At 43.3% G+C, this 24,780-nt stretch overlaps 1 protein-coding gene across 4 annotated transcripts in view; it reads left to right on the forward strand.

The window, feature by feature from the left end:
* The first annotated feature begins 286 nt into the window (after positions 1-286).
* The window catches only part of PFKFB4 (6-phosphofructo-2-kinase/fructose-2,6-biphosphatase 4), a 74,209-nt gene continuing 49,715 nt past the window's right edge, over positions 287-24,780 (forward strand). Inside the window, exon 1 of one of the 4 annotated variants that reach the window (XM_020999037.2) lies at positions 287-424. In XM_020999037.2, coding sequence (XP_020854696.1) covers positions 379-424 — 46 coding nt within the window. In that variant the 5' untranslated portion in view covers positions 287-378. Of the gene's footprint in view, positions 425-7,138; positions 7,437-24,780 lie in introns of those variants that run through there. The other 3 variants (XM_020999035.2, XM_020999034.2, XM_020999036.2) reach the window with 3 other exon arrangements.

Below are 24,780 nucleotides of genomic sequence, written 5' to 3' on the forward strand. Positions count from 1 at the left end.
GACCTTGTTTATCACACCGAGAACCCCCTCCCCCATTCCTCTGCCCCTCCTAGAGGGGGCCCCCCCGCGCCGCTTCAGCCAGGAAGTTTCCCTTTCTTCTCCCTCCATTCCCTTCTCCCGTTCACTCTGCAGAAGCAACGAGCCCCGAGTCCATGTGGGCTATGAGTTTATGGGGGCCCCTTCCAGGAGTGGGCGGGGCCTAATCCGTCCGGGGCGGGGCCTGAGGCGTACAGGGGGCGGAGCCAGGGTGTGTTCTCCAGGGGCGGGGCCCGGGAGGAGGGGCTGGGGCTGCCCCTGCGCCCTCGGGCCCGGGTGGGTCCTGGCCCCTGGAGCAAACAGCTGCTGGCGCTCCAGGGTAGGGGGTCCCGGCTGATCCCGATGTCTGACCTGCAGAGCCAGCGAGCGCCCCAGGAGGGTCTAAGAGGTAGGAGAGGTCATGGGGCTGGAACTCGGGGTGAAGGGGTCCCAGGCAGGGTTTTCTTGGCTGTTAGTTGCTTAGCCTGACCTCATGCCCACCTCCCTCCTCTGGGAACTAGCCTCTAGTTCGCGGGGAGTATGGTATACGCCCGTGCTTACACCTTTGGGTACCGCTGGAGCGTAAACTATAGGGGGGAGGGCGGGGCCTGCAGCTGAAGGAGTGGGTCAGTTTGTCCGTCCAGTCAGTTTGTCTGTCCGGCGTCGCTGTTTCTTGGGGCTGAGGCATCTGAGAATCAGACTCCCACTTTCACTCCCTCGGGGTTCCTGAGTGGTTCATCTGAGTGGCCCCAGACTCCTCTTCCCATAACCCCCCAACCCCCAACTGCTTGTGCGGGGTGGGGGGGGGGGCAGAAGTGGGAGCTAAAAATAGCCTTTCTTTCCTGAGGTTGTCCTGAGCAGTAGTGGGAAGCACAGCCCCTTCAGAACTCATCCATGTGGAGGTTTCCTCTCCTTCCCACCCCAGAGCCTCTGAGTCCCCCCAGATTTGGATCTTTAGTTCACAGTTGTACAGTGTCTAGTGAAAACTTTCCCCCAACCCTTCTTGTTTACATTCTTTAAAAAACAAAAAACATATTAAGAACCTAGTGCGTGTGAGACCTTGTGCTCATCTGTGCTGAGATGAAGAGACAACCATGAATTACAGAACCCCAGAATTTTAGATTTGGCAAGGACCTCAGAGGGCATCTAGTCCTGCCCCTGCTAGAAAAAAATTCTCCAATACAACAAACCCAGTAAGTAGTCATCCAGCCTCTATTTGAAGACCTCCAATGATGGAGGATCCATTACCTCCAGAGGCAGCCCATTATATTTTTGGATAGCTCTTATTAGGTTTTTCCTTTCAACAAGCAAAATTTTGCCTCTTTGCTACTTCCATACATTGCTTCTACATCCCTCTAAGGCCAAATCGAATCCCTTTTCCTCATGACATCCTTTGGTGTATTTGAAGTCAGCTACTGTACATCCCTTGAGACTCCTCTTCTCTAGGCTAAGATTCCCCTTACCTTTCAGCTTACCCTCATGTGGAATGGACTGAAGATACTAATCCCAGGAAGTTTACAGTTTAATGGAGAGGGAAGGACAAGTCCACAAATAGCTGTGGTGGGAGAATGAGAAAAGTGCAAAGGAGGGATACAAGTAAGGCAAAATACCATTAGAAACTTGAGGAGGGAAAGATCACTTTCAGTTGGCAAAATCAGGGAAGGCTTCTTGTTGGAGAGGACATTTGAGTTGGATCATGAAGGAAGAATTTCAACAAGTCCATAGCCTGCAAGGATGGGAGGGGGTGGAGATGGAGGTGCTGTTCATTGATGGCATGAACAAAGATAGAAGAGGGTAGGATGAGAACATGAGACAGTGTAGTCTAATTTGGTTGGAAGGTAATGTGTGTGAAGAGTAGTAGTAGGAAATTCAGTTGGGAAAGTAGGCTAGAGACAAGTTGTAGAGGGAATGCTTAAGCTAAGGACTCTGTTTTATCCCGTAGGCAGTGAGGAGTCATGAACCACTTTTGAACATGACAATGACATGGCCCAGCCAGCATATTAGGTTTTATGATGGTCCCTCTCCTCTTCTGAGCAGCCTTCTCTCACATCTGTGCAAAGCTTGTGACACACACCCCAACATCTGGACAGGATGTGTTGAGGCTCACATCTGGATGGTATATGGGATAGCCCTCCCTTATATCTGTGCAGAATTCTGTAAAGGCTTTCCTAGACATTGATCCTTTAGGTCTTCGCAAAAGCAACTATCAGGGTTGTTACCCATCCTTAGGATGGGCAAACCAACCTAGAGAAGTGAAGCCTTATCTTCATTGTCACACAAGGACAGAGCCATAGCTAGATCCTTTCCAGTTGGTTGGACTAGATGACCCCTAAGATAAATTTATGGTCATTTTAAACTCTGTCAGGGCTCTGTAAAAGATCTCACAGGTTGCTGATCGTGTGTAGCAGCACTTATTTCAATTCATTCATAGCACCTTTTCCCCCACCTTCTAAACAATCACTGGCAACTAAAAACTCAACTTTTAGGCAGTTGAATCTTCTGAATTTCCTAGTTTCTGAATACTGCTTGGCTCTCTGGACTCAGAAATCTATCCCTTCTCACTTAAGCCTCCAGCCTTAATTACCCTTCCACTTCCCCAAGGTAATTCTGTGCACTAGTTTGTCTTCCTGCTCCCTTCTCCTTTCTGTCTCCCCATCATCCAGACCACATACATGATTGTGTTTTCTAGGATCAATTCACAAGGTTAAAGAGAATCAACAGATTTAGAAAGGATTCATAAGAGGAAGAAAATTAGAATGAGTAAAAGAACTAACAATGTCAAAACAGTCTGGATAAGCCTTCTAGCCTGATCTTTAAGGTTCTCTAGGAGGAAACTGGCCCAAGATGCCAGAGACCAGAGCCTGGGCTTCCTTGGGAGCCCTAGAAAGGCATGAAGATTCCCCAGACACTTCTGTTCCAATCTAGGATTTGTCCACATGCTGTGCTCTGGGTAGTATTCATTGGCCCGTTCTGTAATTGCATGCTGTCTCTTGACCAATCAGTAGTTACTGCATAATCATTTCACCTACAAGGTGCCTCCTTTCTTACCCAAGGGGAATGGGGCAAGGAAGGAAATAAAGAACTGTCACAGACAGGTAGTTTTTTTCCCCCATCACCTCAAAAATAGACTATCCCTACTATTCTTTCTCCAACCCGCCCCCCTTCCCGCTGGAGAGCACAGTTCAAAGGAGAGAAAAATCCACATGAGCTGTAGGGGTTAGGGAAAGCTTCCTGGAGAAGGTGAAATGAGTTGGACCTTAAAGGATAGCTTAGGTTTGAATGGGGTGTTGGTGGTAGTGGAATGAGACTAGCTAGGGAGCAGGAATGACTATAGCCTCTGTGGTAGTGGGGGGGGTGGGAAATGAGACAATTATGTAAATAAAAAGCAACACAGGAAAAAAAATTAGGAGTGATTAATGTGGTGACCAAGCTAGACTTCAGAAGGCTGATACTGAGCATACTTCTCTCACTTTGGCACAGAGGTGGTAAACTATAGGTGTGGAATGGGGCATTGTCCCATGTGACAAGTGTGTTCAGTTTTGCTCAACTGTCTTCTATTACAAGGGAGAAAGGGAGGAGGATATGGAAGTTATTACCGTTGGGAAGTGAGTACCATTTTTTAAAAAAAAAGTATCAATAAATCATTTAAGATGTAAAAGAAAAAGGGTGAAGAAAATAGAGAAATGAGATGTTGAGACCAGTTAGTAGAGGACCTTGAATGGTAGGCTGAGGTACTTGAAATTGATTCTACTGACAGTGGAAAGTCATCAAACTCTCTGGAGCTGAGGAATGACCCAGTGATAGAAATGAAGAAAAATTCATTGCTCCCCTAAATTCAACCCTATGATGAGGTTCTGAGTCAAATGGAACATTCCGGGTTAGTTATATCTGCCTACTATTTGTGGAGAGAAGTGAGAGCTGATTGTAGTTGCTGTAGGACTTTGTGTCTTTGGGATTAGGGGGTCTGCTTTGATCTGCTGGGGGCGGGGTGTTCAGAAGAACTGGTTGTGGGAGCAGCAATTATTTAGGCTTGAATTGCTCTGAGTCAGGTTCATCCCCTCAGCCACGGATTTGACAAGTAGAAAGGTCCCGCATCAGTTCTTAGCACTACAAAGGTTAACTCCCCAGCCTGCCTCTTCCACTTCATCTTCCTGGGAGCAGGAAGGTTGAAGGTTCTTGGGAAAGTGTTTATCAGTGATCCCAGGGAGAATCTGCCCCAGGCTCCACAGCCTTGGTCCCAGGGGAAAGGCCATGCTGGGGGTGGGAAGGAGGTCTGCCTGAGCATCCATGTATGAATGTTTGCTTTTGCATGTGTGCTTGTGTGTCCATTCCTCTGGTTGTTTCTTAGGCTAAGGCAAGTTGAAACTCCCTGATGATCCTGTCAAGGCTTGACAGTTTCCTACCAACAGCTCCTGAGCCATCCTCCTCTACCTAATGAGCTTTGGCTCTTCCCTCTCTGAGCCATGAAGATAGGGTGGGTTTATCAGGCTTCTTTCTACCCTTGAGCCCAGAGCCGGCAACACTGTCAGAGTGGCTGAAGGCAGCCAGAACACCCATTAGTCAGTACCCAGGCTATAGCTGGAGTGTGCATAGACTCATGTCAGGAATAGCCTCTCAGTTGTTCCTGGTTTTTAATACCTCTGGATCTCATCCCTCAGTAATGCAGAAACAGAGGCTTGGTGGGTCACTGGTGCACAGCTGGGATTTGTGACCTTCTTCTGTGTCTTGAACCGCTTTGGCAATCTGGTGAAGCTTATGGACCTCTTCTAAGAGTGTATTTTTAACAGTTCATAAGTTATGGAAATGCTAAATTTCAGAGAGAGGTTAGCGAAAATAGATGTATTTTTTCCCCCAATTCAAGTTCATAGATTCTCCTGAAATCTATCCATGGTACACAGGGTACCTGGGAGTAAGGCAAGTTTGCAGACTGTACAGTGTCTGGGACGGAGAAATGTCGTGCAAAGACCTTAGCCCTGAATATCTCCTAAGAAAGCCAAGTGTAAATTAGGGGACTCAGTCAAGGTGCTTACTTTCTCAGAAAAGGAAAATTTTACATCTTTAGCAGACTTTACATGGAGGGGAGAGTAGAAGCAGGGAAGGATGGGTAGGGAAGAAGCTGTTTGGAATTAGAACTGTGTCCTTATATGTGGTTTTTGGTAGCTAAGTGGTACAGTAGCTAGAGTACTGGATCTGGAGTTAGAAAAGACCTGAGTTCAAATCCAGCCTCAGACACTGTGTGACCCTAGGTTAAGTTAATTAACCTCTGTCTACCTTAGTTTTCTCTTCTGTAAAATAGAGATAATAGCACCTATCTTCAAGGGTTGTGAAGATAAAATGAAATATTTGCAAACCTTAAAGCATTATATCAATGCACCCTGGTCTTTCCACCTATGATGTGAGTAGAAAGTCTCTGGCCTCTAAGAAGAATGTGATGGAAAGGGATTTGACAGCTGCAATGTAGCGAAGTATCTGCTGCTTCAGCTCCCTTCTACCTTAGCCTTCTGGAGGTTCCCAGACTTATTTGGCCTACTGCCCCATTTTAAAAAAATTACTCAACACCCCCCTAGAAATCTACTTTCTTTAACCCTTTAAAAGTTTGGTTTTTTAAATTTTCATCACTGGAGGCTACTACCTCCCCACTGGATTGGTCCATCTTCCCCCAGAGGGTGGTATTGCCCACTTTGGGAACCTATGGAACTATGCATAGATGAGAAACAGAGTAGGATGTTCGTGTAAGTCACTTCATGAAGGGGGAGCATAAATATGGAGAGGATGGGAGGAAATCTGGAGGCAGAGTCCTGTCATCAGCTGAGTAGGGATAGGTAGGATAAATATAAAGTTGTCATGTGTTCATAGAGTTAGAATTGATCATGTAGTCCAATGTCCTAATTTTACAGATCAGGAAGCTGGGCCCAGAGGCTAACTGATTTGCTCAGGATCACACAGGTAGTAAATGGCAGAACTCAAATTCAAACTCAGGTTCTCTGACCCATATTTCATATCCAGGAAGACTTCTTGGAGGCAGTGATATAGCACTTGTTTCAGTGATGAGCCAAAGATGACCTGGGAAAGAGGATGGATTTTGGAGTTTGGGTTGAGCTCCAGTCCAAGTCTGAGGGTAGGGATGGGGTAAGATGGTGCTGAAGGGCCTCAGAGGGGGTATCCCACAGTGCCCCTTAACCTATGGAGATAGATCAAGATAGGAACCATGAATTAACCCACATGGAGTCCACTCCAGTGATCAACTGGTCATGCAGTGACAGAGCTCACACTTCACCAGCCTGTGTCCGGGCAAGAGGGCAAACTCCAGGCTCCTGTTGGCGTCTGGGCTGGCCTTACCCACCACACCCCATGGCTTTTTCCCTTGCTCTGTTTTCTTTCTCCTTCTTCCGAGGGCCTACAGGCACCTTTCTCTCACTCTCCAGACTCCTGAGTCCAGAGCAGCTTAAAGTATCTTGGCCTAGACCTATTGCATTCCGGGTCATTGGGACCCCACGAATTAGTTTTTATATCTTTGCAATATCATAAACACTACATTGACCTAAATTTTTTTGCAAGAGAAGTCATCTTCAGTAGTGATCCAAGGATTCCTGACCGACTCTACACACACATAATTAGAGACCTTCTTAACCACCCCCTCCCGCATTTTTAAGCTTGAGAAATTGAGTGGGAAACGATCTTGTCCAGATTCACGATGCTGGTCTTCCTTGGGGAATCTCTGAGAAGGACTTAAGGGTAGGGGTTGGCCTGGGGCTGGAAGATGTGAAGGGTTGGTGTGTTGGGGGAGGAGAGCCTTGTATCAAGAGAATGGGAGAGACACACGTATAAACTGAGACAGAGGGTGGGAGTTGCTGCCTCATCCTGCAAGGGCAAAGAAGGGGGAAGACGCATCTATCTCTTGGGCTGGCCCCGATGCCTGGGGAGGTCTTGGGGACGTAGTGGCGTCGCTGAAGTTAACTCAGTTGCTTGCTCAGCCCTGTACCAGTAGCCGAAGGATCCGGGAATCACCCGGTCGGATCTTCTCCCCTCCCTGTTCCAGCCCACGCTCCCAGCGGCCGCAGACCGACGGGGCGGGGCTGAAGGAGGGTCCCCGGCACTAGGAGCTGGGGGCGGGGCCTCGGGTGGAGAGCGGGGAGGAAGAGGGGGAGGCGGAGCCACGGGGCTGGGCGGAGACTTGGTCCCCAGGCTGCGGAGGTGGAGTCTCGGGGCCCCGCCCTTGGGGGAGGTGGCCAGCGGAGGAGGAGGTGGCCCCCAGCCCTCAGGCCAGCTTGCCCGCTAGCTGTTCCCGGCTGCGCAGCGCCCGCCAACACTGCGGTCCGTCCCCATGGCCTCCCCCCGGGAGCTCACCCAGAACCCCCTGAAGAAGATCTGGATGCCGTATAGCAACGGGCGGCCGGCACAGCACGCGTGTCCGCGCGGAGGTGAGGGGCTAGGCTGCCGCATGCATGCCCGTGAGGGGGCGCGCATGGGGGGGGATTGGGGGGGGGAAGTGCAGCTTGCGTCTCCGCGCTGAGGGGGATGGTGGTGGAATATATGCGTCTTCTGGGAGAGGAGGGGGCGCGCGAGTCTGTGTGCACCACGCATGTCCGAGTGGAAGTGAGGGGCGGGGGTGCACCTGGGAGGATGTAAGGGGGAGAGGGGGAGGCATAGCACAGGTGACCCCGGAGGTGGGATGGCGTGCGGGGCACAGCACGCCTGTCAGCGCGTGGAGTGGGGGGCATCAGCAGACTTGTCTCCAGAGGTGTGCTTCTGGCCCCGCACCTTTGCACCTGTTTGTGAGGAGTGTGCGGAGTGACCTTAGAGGGCGGTAACGGCCCGGGGTCAGAGACCCGGGGCCGAGTGGAAAGGACATTGGGGAGGGAAGGGGGATGTGTGTCAGAGAGATCTGTTCCTTTTTTGTAGCAGGAAACAAGTTTAACCGGAGACGGTGGTGGGGATCCCTTGGAATATGGAATGGAATCTAGAGCCTTGGGCATTGGGAGGTGGGTGAAGGCAGTCCTAGAGTCTGGGGAAGGGATAGGAAAGCAAAGCGTTCTTGTCCAGAGGGAAAATCCCGAAGTTCTAAGACCCAGATCAGATACTGACTGACTGGATGTGCAACCTTGAACAAATCACTTCCATTCCTTGGGCCTCAGTTTCCCTAGAGGGATTTCTAAGCCTTTTTTCAATTCTGCAGTTCTGTCTGGATGCCCAGGGTGAGTGGAGTCAGAAGTCTCCGTGGGGGTGGGATGACTGAGGCTCTTTCCAGGTGTTGAGCTATTGAATGTCTATAAAGCTGCCTCTGCCACCTCACAGAATAGGCCAGCCTTGGCAGGACAATATTTATGACTGAGGCTTATTGCACTTTGACCTTTGGGTGTGTCAGTCTGTGTACTTGTGGGGAAACTACCTTTTCCCCTGCTCTGGATTGTGCGTCTTCTTGTACTTGTGTGTGTGTGAATTTTCCAGTCTCTAATGTCTATATTTTGACGTTGTATGTGTATAGACATTTTCTTCCTACCCTCTGGATATGTGTGAGCTTGAAGCCAAGTTAGTCTTGGGTTAGGGCAACCTAACCTAGGCTAGTCCTTGCCACATGGTCCTAAGAGGAGGATCCAGGATTCATGGTTCAGAAGAGGAAGTTGAGGAAGGCCTTGTACCAGCTGATTTGGAGTCTAACTGTTCCTTTTCCAAGCAAGGTTGACAAGGAGTCTTTGGCAAGTCCTTGGCAGCTGGTGAAGGCCCTATTGCCTTCACTGGTTGGTCAACAGTGGGTCTAGGTGGGACACTGAGTGAGAGGCAAAGGACCAGAGGGGAGGGAGCATGAGGGTTCTCTCAATTTCTTTGAACCTTTATGATAGGATTTCACTTCTCCCTTCCCCCCACCCCCACCCCTAATATGAGTAAGGTTGACCTACCTCTTACCTGCCTCTCCTTTATCCTCTGGTCTGACAAGTTTAAGCAACTTGTAGAACCCTCACATTTGATACTGAATCTTTCAACTCTGAGGTGCTAGAGTAAGGAAGCAGTCACAGTTGGATGGGATCAGTCAGGGAAAGTCCCCACATAGTAAGGCTCTTCCCTTTGATTTTTGGGCCCTGTCAGTCCCCCAGGCCTCAAGTTGGCCGCTCTAATCTAGATTCAGCCTCTGAGGATAGGCAAAAACCTTTACCCCATCACAGTGAGTCTCAGCAGTTATGTACTTCCTCCATCCCCTCCAACCTCAAGTAATACAGTTTTGCAACTAAAGTCTCTCATGGTGCCAAAGTTGGATTCTTTTTGACTCAAGTTCCCTAAAATCTGTTACATTTCTCCTGTCAGACATGCTATCAGAAAAACTTGGGAACTTGGCTTTCTTTTATGAGATTTGCTTTCCAAGCTAGTTCTGTCTTTATGCTCAGTGGGGGTTGGAAACCATATTATCTATATACAATACATATGCCTGCATCCTTTTGGCAGAATTTCTTTTCTGTTTCCAGGGAAACCATCCACATTTCTCTGTTTGAATTCACACTTAAAAATAGAGCTTAAGCCAATGAGAAAATAAGTTTCTGCCTCTCCTTTAGGATTTTTCACCCTTCATTGCTTCTACAAATATTTAATCACTTGTGCACTGGAGGGGATGGGGGTTGAGAGGGAGATAAGACAGATTCCCTACTCTGGGGGAAGATCATCCTCTGGGGTTGCAGATGGAGGAGAAAATTGGGATATAGAGGAAAGCAAGTTGTGTTGAATACTATGAGTGGTTATAGACACTGGACTGAGGAAGCTCAGAGGGAGAGACTGCTTTTAGATGATAAGATAATGGAATAATTCATAGAGAAAGTGACGTTTGATCTGGACCTCCAGGCCAACTGGAATATAAAAAGAATTTTGTTCAGTGGACTGTGGGGGAGCAACTGAAAAGTTTTTGAGCATGGGAATGGTTAGATGTGTACATGAGGAAGACTGTTTGGGAACTATGGAAGCATAGATTCTAGAGGAGAGCCTATAAATACAGGGAGGCTAATTAGGAGGCTACTTTAATAAGCTGTTTGAGAGATGTGTGGACCTAAGCTAGAGTGGTATCTATGGGAGTGGGAAAGAGGGGAGGCATATTTGAGAAGTTATTGTGCAGGTAGTTTCAACAGGACTTTGAACTTGATTGGATATGGGAGATAAAGGAGGAAAAATCAAAGGTGACTTAAGAGTTTAAAGCCTAGTGTTAGGATTGGTGGTGCCATTAACAGAAACAATTAAAATGATTTGTAAACCATTCCCTAATAAATAAGTGCTCAAAATATACTAGCAGTTTTCAAAAGGAAAAACTCAAACTGTCAGCTACTGTTTGGGAAGAAAAAAAGGAAATTGCTAGTAATCAGGGAAATGCAAATTAATGCAAATCTGACATGTAGTGATGAAGTACAAATGGGAAACTCACCTTACCATCACCAAACTGGCAAATATGATAAAGAATAGCATTCGTTCTGGTAGATGAAAGTGAGTGAATTTACTGCTGGCAGAGCTATGAAATTTTGTTTTGGAAATACTGTGAAATAATCTGGAAAGGTGGTGAAATGCTGTTTTGGAAAGAAATACATATTTGTACGATAAATGTTACAAAACCGTTCATACTTTTGCCCCAGCACTCCCACTTTTAGGATTTTACTTATAAGGGGTTATTGGCAGGAAAAAAAAGACCCACATGAAAATATTCACAGTAGCACTATTTGTATTAGTAAAGAGTTGAAAGCGAACTGTGTGCCCCACAATTGGGGGGTGGGGGTGGCAGAGTGAGTTGTGTGACATAGAATACTGACCTGAAAGAAATAAGGAACACAAAGAAGTGGAGGAACACCTGGCTTCCAGGATGGAAGGATGAGCCGGAAGAAGAATCTACACACTGACTATAACTGCGTAAATGAGGGCATTATTAAAATTCAGAAGAGAAATACTCCAGAGGCTCTGATCTCATCAATATGGTTTATCCCTCTTATAGCACAAGTCACCTTCTATCTCATCTGTCTCATCCAGTGCTATTCTTAGAACAATATTGGCAACTGGAAATTTACCCAAGGAAATTTTCCCCAGGTTGGGGAATTTATTTTTTATTAGAACCTTAAACATCACTGCAAATAATCTCGTGTAATAATGATTTATGTTTAAATTAATTAGACTTGGATCTAGAAGGGACATTAGAGGACAGTTAGTTTAACTACCTCATTTTACATAAGAAGAAATGAAGGCCTGCCTGTAGAGATTAAGAAAATTTAGATTAAGTAGTAGAGTTACTAGTGTGGTAGAGTATAAATTACCAAGAAAAATTAAGCTAGGAAATACTTACTTTTTGAAGATAAAGATGGTCAGGCTTTCTATCCATAGCCTTGTGGGGGAATAGCATCCTGGGATTTCTGTCTCCCTGTATTGGTCAATATAGTGGAACCTATGTTGACAAAACAAAATTTGTCAATAAAACATTTTAAATATGAAGTCTGAAGGAGGAATTTTACATATAAAATCTGAAGGAGGAGGGGAAGTGAGATGAGTTTTATTTTAGACAAGTTGAGTTTTCAGTGCTGGTAGACTAGCCAGACAGCAGTTGTATTTGTGGGTTGGGAGCTCAGAAGAGAGGTCAGTGCTAGAAAAAGAAAGATTGAGGGAACATCTGCATAGAGGTGATAGTTGAAGCCAGGGGAGTGAATGCAATATTCTAGAGAGAGAAAGAAGGGAGCCAGTGATAGAGTTTGGCAGGAGGGAGTGACGGTCACATTTAGGAGGCAGGACGAGGAAAAAGACCCAAGGAAAGCTTTCCACAAAGAATGCTGGCCAAGTAGGAAGAAAACCAAAAGAGATTGGTGTCTTCTAAGGGAAGACAGAGAATGTGGAAGGAGGAGCCAGTCAACATTGTCAAATACCACTGAGACCTGGAAGAAGATAAAGACTGTTTAGATAAAGCTGAATATAGATGTGATAGGCTTATAGATAGCCTATTGATAGCTTGCATGTCAGGTCATTTGTGACCTTGAAGTGGACAGTTTCTTTAGAGTGGTGGGGATTTAAGCCCAGTTACCAGAAGCTGAGGAGTAGGACTGGCAAACAGTAAAAGTGTTATTGTTTTTCTCTGGATATTTTAGCAAAAGGAACAAACTAGTCCTTCTCTTGGCTTCCTTGTCTCTTAGAAAAAAAAATGAATTTGCCTCAAGAAGCATTTATTAAGAAGCTAGATGTACAAAGCTCTGTTCTAGGTTGTGAGGATACAAAACCAAAAATGAACTTCCCTGAAGGAACTTCCATTCTACTTGAGGAAAAAATGTGTCCCCAGATAAGTAAGTAGGAAATAGATTCAGAACCACCTCCTTCTTAGAGAGATGGAGAGATTGGGGAGGAAGATCATTGACTGCTGGGTGTGATCAGGCAAGGCCTTGTTATAGAAGGTGGCATTAAAGCTGAACCTTGAAGGATGCTAGACATGCCAGAAAGGAAAGATGGGGAAGGAGAACATTCCAGGCAACAGGGACAGGTAGGGTTCAAAATGTTGTTAACAGAGGCTGGTTGTTTAGTAGGCTGGTTGTCTGCAACACAGTGTGTGAGTTGGGGACTAATGTGAAACCAGTCTGGAAAGCGATTACAGTAAGATTTTGAAGGACTTTAAATGTCAGAAAAAGGAGTTTGTTTCTTATCTTAAAGGGAATGGGGAGCCACTGAAAGCTTCTTGAGCAGAGGAGTGACATGGTCAGACAAAAATGGAGAGCTCCCTCCTTAGCAAGCAGAGATTGCAGTTTTAGTCTGTGTGCCTTTGGTTCTATGTATATGACGAGGGCCGCCCCAGAGTGAGTGCAGGCAAGGGAGAAGATGATCACAGTCTCATCAGCATCCTCTCTACAACACTAGCAGTTATGGCATTAAGAATAGGTTCCTTCACATGCACATTCACACTTCTCCTGACCCACACCATTCATTCTTGGTCCTCCAGTCCTAGAGGTCATTTAGTTCAGTCCATATAATGAATTGGCTTGTAGGGTGCCAGTTTTCCATTTCTTTACCCTATCTCTGAAAATCAGACACACATTTATCATTTTCCCGTTTTGTCACATTAGCCAATCTGATAGGTGTGATGGTACCTCAGAGCTGTTTTAATTTGCATTTCTCTAATCAATGGTGATTTAGAGCATTTTTTCATATGACTATACATGGCTTTAATTTCTTCATCAGAAAACTGCCTGTTCATATCCTTTGACCATTTATCAGTTGTTGAACACAACAGTCCTGTGTTCTTGCTACATATACTAAGATGCTCCATATACCATGATTTCCCTGTGGGCTACACATCGAACATTTCTAAGTGAATAGTCATATTATAGGCTTTCAGCCTTCAGAAGGCTGTTCTAGAAGCTCAGGTAGGGGTGAAGTCGGAACATTTTTCCTTAGGGTTTCAAGGATTTGTGCAGCCTCACCAACTTTTGGGCACAGAGAAGTTTCTACAGTCACTTCCTTTTTTTTTAATATATCTTTCATGCTTCTTTTTAAAAAGAATTAAATTTTTTTTTAAATTTTTGTTACATTTTAAGTTCTGAGCTCCCACATTTCTTCACTTCCCCCCTCTCTTCCTCCCCACCCAGCACTAGAGATGGCGACCACTCTCTCTCACACGCACGCGCACACACACACACACACACACACACACACACACACACACAGACATACAGATATAGATATAAAACCATACTATGCATACTTCTGTTTATCAGTTTTCTCTGGTGGTAGATAGCATCTTCATATTCCTTTGTAGTTGATTTGAATATTTATAATACTCAGAATAGCTTAGTCATTCACAGTTTTTCTTTAAACAATATTGCTATTACCATATACATCATTCTCTTGGTTATTTCCTTTTTTTTTTTTGGCAGATGGAGAGTGAAAAACAAATCTTGATTCTCATAAAATCTCAATGTTCTTCCATCACTGATGATGGCATGATAGGCCTGATTTTGGCTGGGGGAAATGACAATAAGTCTCCTCTCGAGTAGTATATTTGACAAAGATTTCAAAATTGATGAAAAAGTAGGATAGTAAAATCTAGTTCATTGGAAAGAATTTGGATTGTAGTTAGAGCACCTGTGTTCTAGACCTCACCTGACCACTGGGCAAATCTCTTTCAATGCATGGCATTCACTTTCCTCATCTGTTAAAAAAAAAAATAACAGGGTCGAATTAGGTTGTTTTTAGGTCTCTTCATGTGCTGTCATTTGATGGCTCAAAGATCAGATGAAAAAAAATCTCATTTGCCTTTTAGAACATCCCTTTAGACCTTTTCTGACAACTCATCTCCATGTATAATCTTTGGCCTTTTGAAACTGCTTTGTTTGCTTTCCTGCTGTGGTGATGATTTGGAGGGTCACAGATTCCTCAGGGTTGGTGGCCTTGCTGGTGTGGTAGACACTGAAAGAGATTTGCATTGTGAAGGTCAGTCCTGAGCTCTGTGTGGGTGGAGGAGGAGCTAATTTTCTTCTTTTTCTCATATGAGAAAATCATAGGATCACAGATCTAAAAATGTAAGAAATCTTAGAGATCATCTAATTCAGTCTTCTAATTTTTCAGATGAAGAAAGGGAGGGAAGTTGAGTGACTTGTCTAAGATCATTTGATCCAGGCTGTAAATGAGTTTCTTCTCCCCTTGGCTATTAGGAAGCACTGAGCTGAAGGCAAGGTATAATCCCAGTCTGAGGAAATTAATATTTATTTCATTTTTCCTCCTGTTCCTCAAAGTAATCGGATTCTAATCCTAAATTATCACAAGTGGTTTTAAAGATGCATTTTGTTATTGATAACAAAATTAATGGGAGGGAGCTGGTGGAGGAGTGGTTAGATTGCTGGACCTGGAGTCAGAAAGACCTGAGTTCAAATGTGACCTCAGATATTTACTAGATTTGTGATTCTGGGCAAGTCAGTTAACCTTTTTTGCCTCAGTTTCTTCAGACTGTAAAATTGAGATAATAGCACCTACTTTTCAGATGTAAGGATCAAATGAGATAATTTAAAGGGGAAAAAAAGGACTTTGCACAGCGTCTGGCACATAGGGGGGACTGTATGAATACTTATTCCCTTCTCTTCCCCTGTCATAAGCTCTCCCATCTTCTAAAGTACTTTGACATCTTTTCCCTCCATTTATCCTCAAAACCTGCCTATGAGATAGGTGGTACAAATATTACGTCCATTTTATAGATTAACAAGCTGAGGCTCAGTGATTCCAGTGGATTGTGAGCACCTCAATGGCATACACTTGTCTTTTTGCCTTTCTTTGAAACAAAGGGCCTGGTACTTGGTTGAAGCTTAATAAATGTATGTTTATTGACTCACTAACTCACAGATGCAGGCACCAGGCCCTGTCTCAGGCTTGTGTCCTTTCCCTTGCACCATCCTGCCTTGGCATCTCCAGTTATTCCCCATAACCTTTCCTGGTACATTCAGAGAATCTTCATCCATAGGGGAACTGCTTAATTTCTGTGATTCCCTTCCAAGCAAGGCAGGGGATAGTGTCCTATTTAGCCTTTACAAATGAACTATGTCCCACTTCCTTGCAAGACTTGGTCTTTTTGACCTAGTCCAAACAGGTCCTCAGAAATAGACTTCATAGGACCTGAGGGTGTAAGAGCTTTATGGTCTGGTCCAGGCTGCTCAGAAATGGGGTACAGAAGCCTGAGATCAGTGACTAAATGGACTGAGCAAAGTACTAAAGAATGGGTATAGGACCTGGGGTTCTAGGAACTTCATGGTTACTTAGCTGCTGGGATTGAAATTTTTCCCTTTAAATAAACTGTGAATGACAATGTAGGGTAGTGGTTAGAGAGCTAGCTTTGGAAGATCTGGGTTCAAGTGTTACCTCAGACACATACTGTGTGGCACAGTGCCTGTCACATAGTGAGGAATTACCAAAGGTTTGTTGACTGACTTTACCTTAAAAAAAATCATTAAACCTCTCAGTGCTTCCAGGCAACTATAAGTTGCCAGGCAGGTCGTGACTTGGGTTGGGAGAGTTTCCTTATCTGTAATGACTATGAACTCATGTCTGATATAAACATTGGAAATAAAACCAAAACAAAATGCTACCTGTACATGATACTCATTAGGTTTAAAGAATTAATTTTCAACTTGGTGTCTTGTGTGGCAACAGAGATGTCAAAATATTACTAGGCAGACTCTGTCCTGATTCCTGTCAGTGTGTGCTCACACCCAGAATGAGTGTTTTGGGGGATGACAGGCTCCTAGTTTGTGTAACCTCTGCCCTGTGGACCCATCTCCTGGCAGCTGTATCTGCTGAGCAGTTGGTACCCTGAAGAAGGGAAGGAGAAACTATTTTTGCTTTCTGTCTTCAGGATAGACATGGAATCATTCTGGTGGGTGTGAAATGGACAGATTTACCTTCATAGGGGGTTCCTGGGGAGGCCATCTCTCTGGAAAACAAAATGTTAAAGGAAGGCTTAAGACTGTTTTTCATAGAGGAAAGCTCATGGGATTTGACCTTTTTCTGCTGCTAGGTTCAGAAAAATAACTGGCTGTTGGGAAATTAAGATGCATGGAGTCAGACTGTTGTTTCAAAATCTCTCCAGGATTGTAGAACAGAGGGTAGACATCTTGGGGAGAGCGTGGGTTTTGAAGTTAGAGGACCTTGATTTATGTCTCCAACAGTGCTACTACTGAATAACCCTGAGCAAGTCACTTAAACACTCTGGGCTTCATTTTCCCCATCTGTAAAATGAAAAAGTTGGATTATATAATAGTGGCATGGACTTGATAGGATCTTCAAGTGGGAAAGAATATAGACCTGGCCAGAACTGGAATGGTGGGGATGGATCTCTGCAGGCTGAACCACCAAGTTCCTGTGGTCATATATAGATTTATAGGTACAAGGTAGGGTAGGGCTTGGAAGTCAGCTAGTTCTACACTCTCATTTTACGGATGAAGAACCCAGACCCTGAGAGATTAAATGATTTGCCTCAGGTCAAATAGGTAGTTAAGTACCTGTGCTGAGATTTGAACTTAGTCATTTGACTTCAAATTTAATGACTTTTCCACTGTGGTTGAGAACTAGTCATAGGCTTTCTAAACTTTCTGAGTAGCTAAACCTCTCTTTCTTTCTTTTAAAAAATTTTTTATTCGTTTTAAACTTAGAAGATTCAATATAAAACAATAAATTTCCATTTCAGAAAAACCTGTTAATAAATACTACACATTGTTTTCAAAGCTACTCAGCTTTTCTATGCCTCCTTCTAGGTTTTCTTTTGTTCTCTGCTGTGTACTTTTTTTTTCTCCCTTCCTTTCCCCCAGGAGATAGCTACAATTAAAAAATGAATATCTATCTATCTACATATACATACACATCTGTAAACATACACATACACATATATGTAAGACCATACTATGCATATTTCTATTTGTTGGTTCTTTCTCTAGAGGTGGATAGCATCTTCCTTCACAGGTCCAAGTCTTTCCATGTTTTTCTAAATCAACGAGCTCATCTTTTCTTATATCTTGAGGGGGGAATGATGGGGTGATTGGACCTGAACCTTAAAAGGAAAAGACCATGTCTTTGAAAGCAACCTAGGGCACCTGGCCCACCCCAGACTACTCACCACTCCTTAATCCCATCCAGATCCTTTCACTGTCCCTTTTGTATATAAGCATCAGTATCACCCCAGTAAGTTACAGGTTCATTAGGAACCCTGCCCGCTTCTATTGGTGTTACAATAAAATTTGCCCCCTGACTGGAAGAAGGTTTGAGTTCATGAATTCATTCCAGGCAGATTCTGCCCTGTACCCTGATGTTTCAAGGTTCCCAGCAACCCCAGACCTCATCAGTTTTCCATCACAATTGTGTACCACGGCTTGTTTAGCCATTCCCCAATTGAAGGGTATCTATCATTTTAGCCAGTCTGGTGTAAGATGATATCTCAAAGTTGTTTTAATTTGTGTTTCTCTAATCAATAATTTAGATGCATCAATGATTTAGAGCATTTTTATATGACTTAGTTTCAATTTCTTCTTAGAAAAACTGCCTGTTTGCTCTCTCCTTTTCCAGATCCCTCTCATTCCTACCCTCATGGAAGAATTTGACAGGTCAGGTCATAGTGGTTAGTAGGTGAAATTTCTGGGTTGGGTTTAAGATATTTTAGAGGAAAGAAATAAGCAGTACCTACAGGGCTTCAGTGGGGACCCAAGCACATATCCATTTCACCTAGATCTGGACCCAGCTGACACACCACAGTCCCTTAGCTCGTTTTGTGCTTAGTATGTGCCCTGGCTGATAGACCAAGTTTAAACCTGCCAATGAAAAAGATTAGGGCACATATGCCAGTTCTCATCAACTGGTCATAGAGAAATAAACTCATCCAGACCAAAGTGACATTCTGTCTAATAAACAAAGAATTTAATATTGGTAAAACAACAAATAGCCATGCAAAATAATTAAGTATTAGCAGTGGATTCTCAAAAAACCTTACCTAGAAGATACTTTCTCATTTACAAATCTTAAAACATATTTTATCAGCTATGAGTTTAATCACAGATAAAAGCATTTCAGTCATATTCTTAATCAATGGGAAAATAAAGGTTCCACTTCACGCTTATCAGACTGATAAAAATGACAAAAGAGGAGAATGGAAGAAAGAGGATAATATATTCTACAGATGAAAAATAGTAGCTCTTTTTGTGGCAAAGAATTAGAAACTGAGGAGGGTTACCCATCAATGGGAGAATAGCTAGAAAAATTATGGTGTATTAATGTAAAGAAATGATGAAGGGGGTGGTTTCAGAAAAGCCTGGAAAGATTTATATGAGTTGATGCAAAGTGAAATGGGCAGAACCAGAGAACAATTTATGTAATAAAAATAATATTGTAAAGATAAGCAACTTTGAAAGACTTAGGCACTCTGATCAACACGATGACCACAATTCCAAAGAACTCATAAGGAAATATGCTCTCCTTTTCCAGATAGAAACTCAGAGTGCAGATTAAAACATTTTATTTTATTTTTTGGACTTGGCTAATGCAGGAATTTGTTTTCTTTGACTACACATTTGTAATAAATTTTGTTTTTATTGTCTTTTCAATGGGTGAAAAGGGGGAGGTTGAATTAAAAAAAAAAGACTGAGGGGGTATTGTCCTTCTGTTGGAATGGCTAAAGAGCTTGTATGTAATGGAATATTATTGTGACATAAGAAATTATTAAGTATTTCAAAGGCTGGAGAAGACTGAACTGACAGATCAAAGTGAGCTGGGTTTAGAACAATATATGCAATGAAAACAACATTGTAGAGAAAAACAGTTTTAAAAGACTTTAGAACTTTAATCAATGTAATGATAACCCTTGAGTCCAAAAGAATAATGATGAAACAAAACCTTTCATCTCCTGTCTAAGAGGTGATGGACTTAAACATGCAGGAAGAGACATTTCTGGACACAACTAATAAAGGGATTTTTTTTGCCGTGTTATGTAACTGCATGCTTTTTCAGTTTAAAAAAAAAATTGTTCATTGGGAGAGGGTAAGAAGGACAGAATATTGCTTTGGAACTTTACAGGCAAGGGTTGACCCAACTTTTCCCCTGTCCCTGCAGAAATTGCCACTGAATCGAAGGCTTCTTTCTTCACAGATTGGGTGCCTTTGTCCTGCTGTGAATGCTATTATGGAAAAAGTCAGTAAACAGCTTTTAGTTCCAGGCTTCTAGGCCCTCTTGGCTGAAGCTTGGAGAAAGGCTTCTGGCTCTAGGGGTAGAGCAAGAAGGCCTTTCATCTCAAAATATATAAGCTTGTTTGGCTTCTTATAGCAAAGACCAGAAAAGGGATCTGGTTTTCCCTCTCTATTCTCTAGACTCCCTGTTCTGCCTGGGATAGTAGACATGGCCACATTATTCATCTATGCAATGGAGAGATTCCAGTGATCTTTTCTACTGTACTCTAGTCACATTCCAAAATGGTCAAACCATAGATCTTTTAATCTCTCAGAATTATGTTACCTCCAAGAATTAGAACTTTGAGACTCCACAACATCTCTTTTTTCTACCTCTCCCATTCACTCTTTACAGTCACTGTGATTTTTGGTGCCTTGACCTTTCCCTAGTTACCAAATCTGTCTTCCCCATTCTGTCTTCATTTGACTCTGTATTAAGCCTTCATGCCACAGCCTGCCATTTCTGTATTTCACTGGCTACTGTTATGGGTTATTTTTCCTTCCTGGCCTGCCATCCTTGCTTATCTGAATCTTTGGGTGACACTCACTGTTTGATTTCTCTGCTCCTACCCTAGGGCCCCTGAGTTTCTCTGTCAAAAAAAATTGAGTTGATTTAACCTGTTACAATGTTGGGTATATGACTTAAGCTGGTCCTTTAAAACTGCTTAGCCATCCTTGTACTCTGCTCATATCAACTCCTTATTTCATTCCCAACAGTGACTATTCCAACTCTTTTCTTCTCTAATCCTCAACTATACCTTCCAATCCCATGATTATCTCAGATGAACTACCCTCATTCTTCACTTGGAAGACATGGTAATGTGACACAGCTCAGGACTTAGGGAGGTAAGAATCCTGCTGTGCTTTGCTCTGGTTAATCTACGTCTGAAGTGTTGTGTTCACTTTTGGCTGTCATATTTTAAGGAAGGACATTGGTAAGCTGGAATGTGCCCAGATGAGAACAGCCAGGATGGTCAAGGATCTTGAGGTCATAGCAAACGGGAATTAGTTGAATTCCAGGAGATGGTTAGAATGGAAAAAAGAGGATGTTTGCTGGGGAGAGCACAATAAGGGGGTAAGATTCTAGGTGTCTCCACTTGAAAGCTTATCATGAAATGCTCTAAATTACTGTCAATTAGAGAAATGCAAATAGAAACAACTCTGAAATACCACCACATACTTATCAGATTGGCTAACATGACAGAAAAGGAAAATGACAAATGCTGGAAGGGATGTAGAAAAATTGGGATACTAATGCAGAGTTGGTGGAGTTGTCCAACCATTCTGGAGAACAATTTGGAACCATACCCAGAGAGTTGTAAAACTGTGCACATACCCTTCGACCCAGCAATACCATTACTTAGGGTATAGCCCAAAGAGATTAAAGAAAAGGGAAAGGGACCTATTTATACAAAAATATTTATGGCAGCTCTTTTTGTGGTGGCAAAGAATTAGAAATTGAGGGGATGCCCATTAATTAAGGAATGGCTGAACAAGATTTGATAAATGATTGTGATGGAACACTTTTGTAATATAAGAAATGAAAAGCAGTATTATCTCAGAAAAACCTGGAAAGACATATATGAACTGATGCAAAATGAAATGAGCAGAACCTTTTAGATAGTAACAGCAATATCATAATGATGATCAGCTGTGAAAGACTTAGCTACTTGGATCAAGACACTGATCCAAGACAATTTCAAGGACCCATGATGAAAAATGCCATCCCCTCCAGAGAGAGAACCAATGACCTCTGAGTGCAGATTGAAGTATACTTTTTTCCACTGTGTTTTCATGGCCAATATGGAAATATATTTTGCATGATTTCACATGTAAAATTGATTTCATATTACTTGCCTTCTTTCAAGGGGTGAGAGAAAAGGAGAGAATTTGGAACTCAAAATTTTAAAAAATTAATCTTAAAAAAAATTTTACATGTAATTGGGAAACATTAATGAAATAAATAAAAATAGATTTTTTTTAAAAAACAAAAGCTTATCTTGTAAAAGAGGGATTAGATTTGTTCTCTTTGGCCCCTCAAGGGCAGAACTAAAAGCCATGGGTAGAAGTTGTAAAGAGGGGGCAGCTCAGTGGCTCGGTGGCTTAGTGGCTTGGTGGATAGAGCACAGGCCCTGGAGTCAGGAGGACCTGAGTTCAAATATGACCTCAGGCACATAATATTTACTAGCTGTATGACTCTGGGCAAGTCACTTAACCCCAATTGCCTCACCAAAAAAAAAAGAAAAGGTTGCAAAGAGGCAAATTGAGGCTTGATAGATGGAGAAACTTGCTGACAACTAGAGTTATTCAAAATATAATGTTCTATCTTAAGAGGTAGTGGGTTCCTCCTCACTGAAAGTCTTCAGGAAAAAACAGGATGAGCACTCGTTGCAGAAGGACTTCTTTTTTGGGTACAGGTTGGACTAATTGGTTTCTGAGGTCCCTTTTGATTAAGATTCTGTGGTTCTTTAACATGGACTGCCTCAGATTCATTCCTGAATTTCTCTAAAATTATCAACACAATCGCCCTCTCTCTTCTTTCCGGTAGTAAGATGAGATCTATCTCTACTTCTAAGGCCAATCCCTTTATTTTGATCCTATTCCTTAATTCCTTCTCTTAGGTCTTGATTCAAGAGTCGCTCCTCTTTCTCAAGTCATCTTCTTCAGACTCCCTCCATTACTGGCTCTATCCCACCTGTATAAAATCAGTCAGTCAAGCAGTTTAGTAAGTGCCTACTATGTGCCAGGCACTGTAATCTAGGTGTCTTCCTTGACTGGGATGCTAAGCACTGGGGATACGAAGAAAAACAATCACAACAACAAAAGTCAGTTCCTGCTTAAGGAGCTCACCTTCTGATGAGGAGACAATATGCAAATAACTACGTACATATTGTCTATTTACAAAATAAAGTGGAGGTGCTCAAGAGAGGGAAGGCACCAGCATTAAAGGGGAGTCAATAAAGGATTCTTGTGGAAAGTGGAGGATTTGGGGGGAGACTTGAAGGAAGTCGAGGAAATCAGGAGGTGAAGAAGAGGGAGAGCACTGCAGGCGTAGTGGACTTCCAGTGAAGATGCTCAGGGTCTGGAGATGGAGTGACTTGTTCAAGGAGTAGCCGAGAGATCAGTGTCACTGGATCACAAAAGATGTGGGGGAGCAGGATGTGAGATGACTTGGAAGAACAAGAGGAGGCCAGGTTATAAAAGGCTTTGAGAGCCAAACAAAGCATTCTATATTTGATCCGGAAGGTAAGGAGAGGCACTGGAGTTTATCGAGAAAGGGGTGTGTGTGTGTGCATTTGAGACATAGTCATGCCTGTGTTTTAGAAAGATTAATTTAACAAGTGAGTGGAGGATGGACTGGAATGGGATGAGACTGGAAGCAGGGAGAACAACCACAAGTCCACTGCAGTTGTCCGTGCATCAGGAGATGAGGGCCTGTGCCGGAGTGGTGCCAGTGTCAGAGGAGAGAAGGAAACATGTATTAGAGAGGGAATATATATGAGAAATGACACAAGGGCAAAATCGACAGGACTTAGTGGAAGATTGACTATACAGGGTGAGAGGAGAATGAGAAGTTGTAGATCACCCCTAGGTTACAAGTCTGGGTAACTGGGAGGATGGAAGGGCCCTTGCGAAAAAATAGGGAAATTAGGAAGAAGGGAAAGTTTGGAGGGGGAGCATAATTAGCTCAGTTATGGACATGTTGGGTTTAAAATGTCTACAGGACATCTAGTTTGAGATATCTAATAGACAGCTGGAGATGCAAGACTGGAGATCAAGAAAGAAGGGCTGAATAAGTGGATCTGAAACCATGAAAACGATAATTGAATTTATAGGAACTGATGAGATTACAAAGTAAAATAGCATAGAGAAAGAAGAAAAGAGGACCTAGGACAGAACCCCAGGGAATACCCACGACTCTTCGCATGTGAAGATCCAGCAAAAAATACTGAGAAGGAACAGTCAGATAAGTAGGAGGAGAATGAGGTAATAATGTCATGAAAACCTAGAGAGAAGGGTAACCAAGTGTCAAAGTTGTAGATAGGTTAAGAAGACTGGAGATAGAGAAAAAATCATTAGATTTGACAAGAGATCACTGATAACTTTGGAGACAGCAGATTTATTTGAATGATAAGGTCAGGAACCATACTCCAAATAGCTAAGAAGAGAATGAGAAGAAAGCATTTAGAGGCACTGATTGTAGATGGCCTTCTCCAAGAGTTTAGTTACAATGGGGAAGAGAGATAGAGGTTGATAGCTAGCAGATATGGATGGATCAGATGACGGTTTTCTTGCCTTCTGAATGGATGGGGAGAAGACGGAGGAAGGAGGAGAATTTGAAACTGAAAATAAAAACTAAAATAAAACAAGAAAGATGATAGGAGGAGCAGGAAACAAAAAGTTTTAAGATGACAGCAAGTTTGTTACTTATGGAGCAAGAATTCCAGAGAGTATAGTGCAAGGGATGGTTAAATGTTAGAGGGGTGGGGTTGAGGGTAATTTGAATAAGGAAGTAGGAAATGGGGGAACCGAAAATGGGGTTTGAATAAGGACATCAAGTGTACAGAATTGCTCAGTTGAGGAAGGTTGGGGAGGGTGGGAGTTTGTTTATCTTCACTTCCCTTACTGATTTGATCTCACCTGGGCTTTCAGCAGCCTGTGTGTAGCTGGAAAACTGGGGATCTAGAGAAAGCAAGCAATCCACGGGGAGGCAGGCTAAGACAGGTGACTGGTGGCTGTAGTAGGATGTAATGGCATGGTCCTCCTAGCCCCTCATTTAGCTACCTTCTTCTGTCTGTCCTTGACCTTGTTACTAACCTAAGAACAAAAAAGTCTTCTTGCCCAGATACTTTTGCTTCTTTGCTGACTGTTCTCTCTCTACTCCCTTGTAGACTTGGCTTTGGCTCCTGCCACCACTAAAAATGTTATCTCTAACATTGCCAGTGATGTACTAATTCCCAAATCCAGTGACCTTTTTTTGTTTTTAACTTTTATCTTCTTGACTTCTCAACAATGTTTCATAATGTTGACCAACCACTCCTATTGGTTATTCTCTCCTTCCTTGGCTTCAGAGATACCACAG

Source organism: Phascolarctos cinereus, unplaced genomic scaffold (assembly GCF_003287225.1).
Source record: "Phascolarctos cinereus isolate Bilbo 61053 unplaced genomic scaffold, phaCin_HiC Scaffold_4;HRSCAF=312, whole genome shotgun sequence".
NCBI lineage: Eukaryota > Metazoa > Chordata > Mammalia > Diprotodontia > Phascolarctidae > Phascolarctos > Phascolarctos cinereus.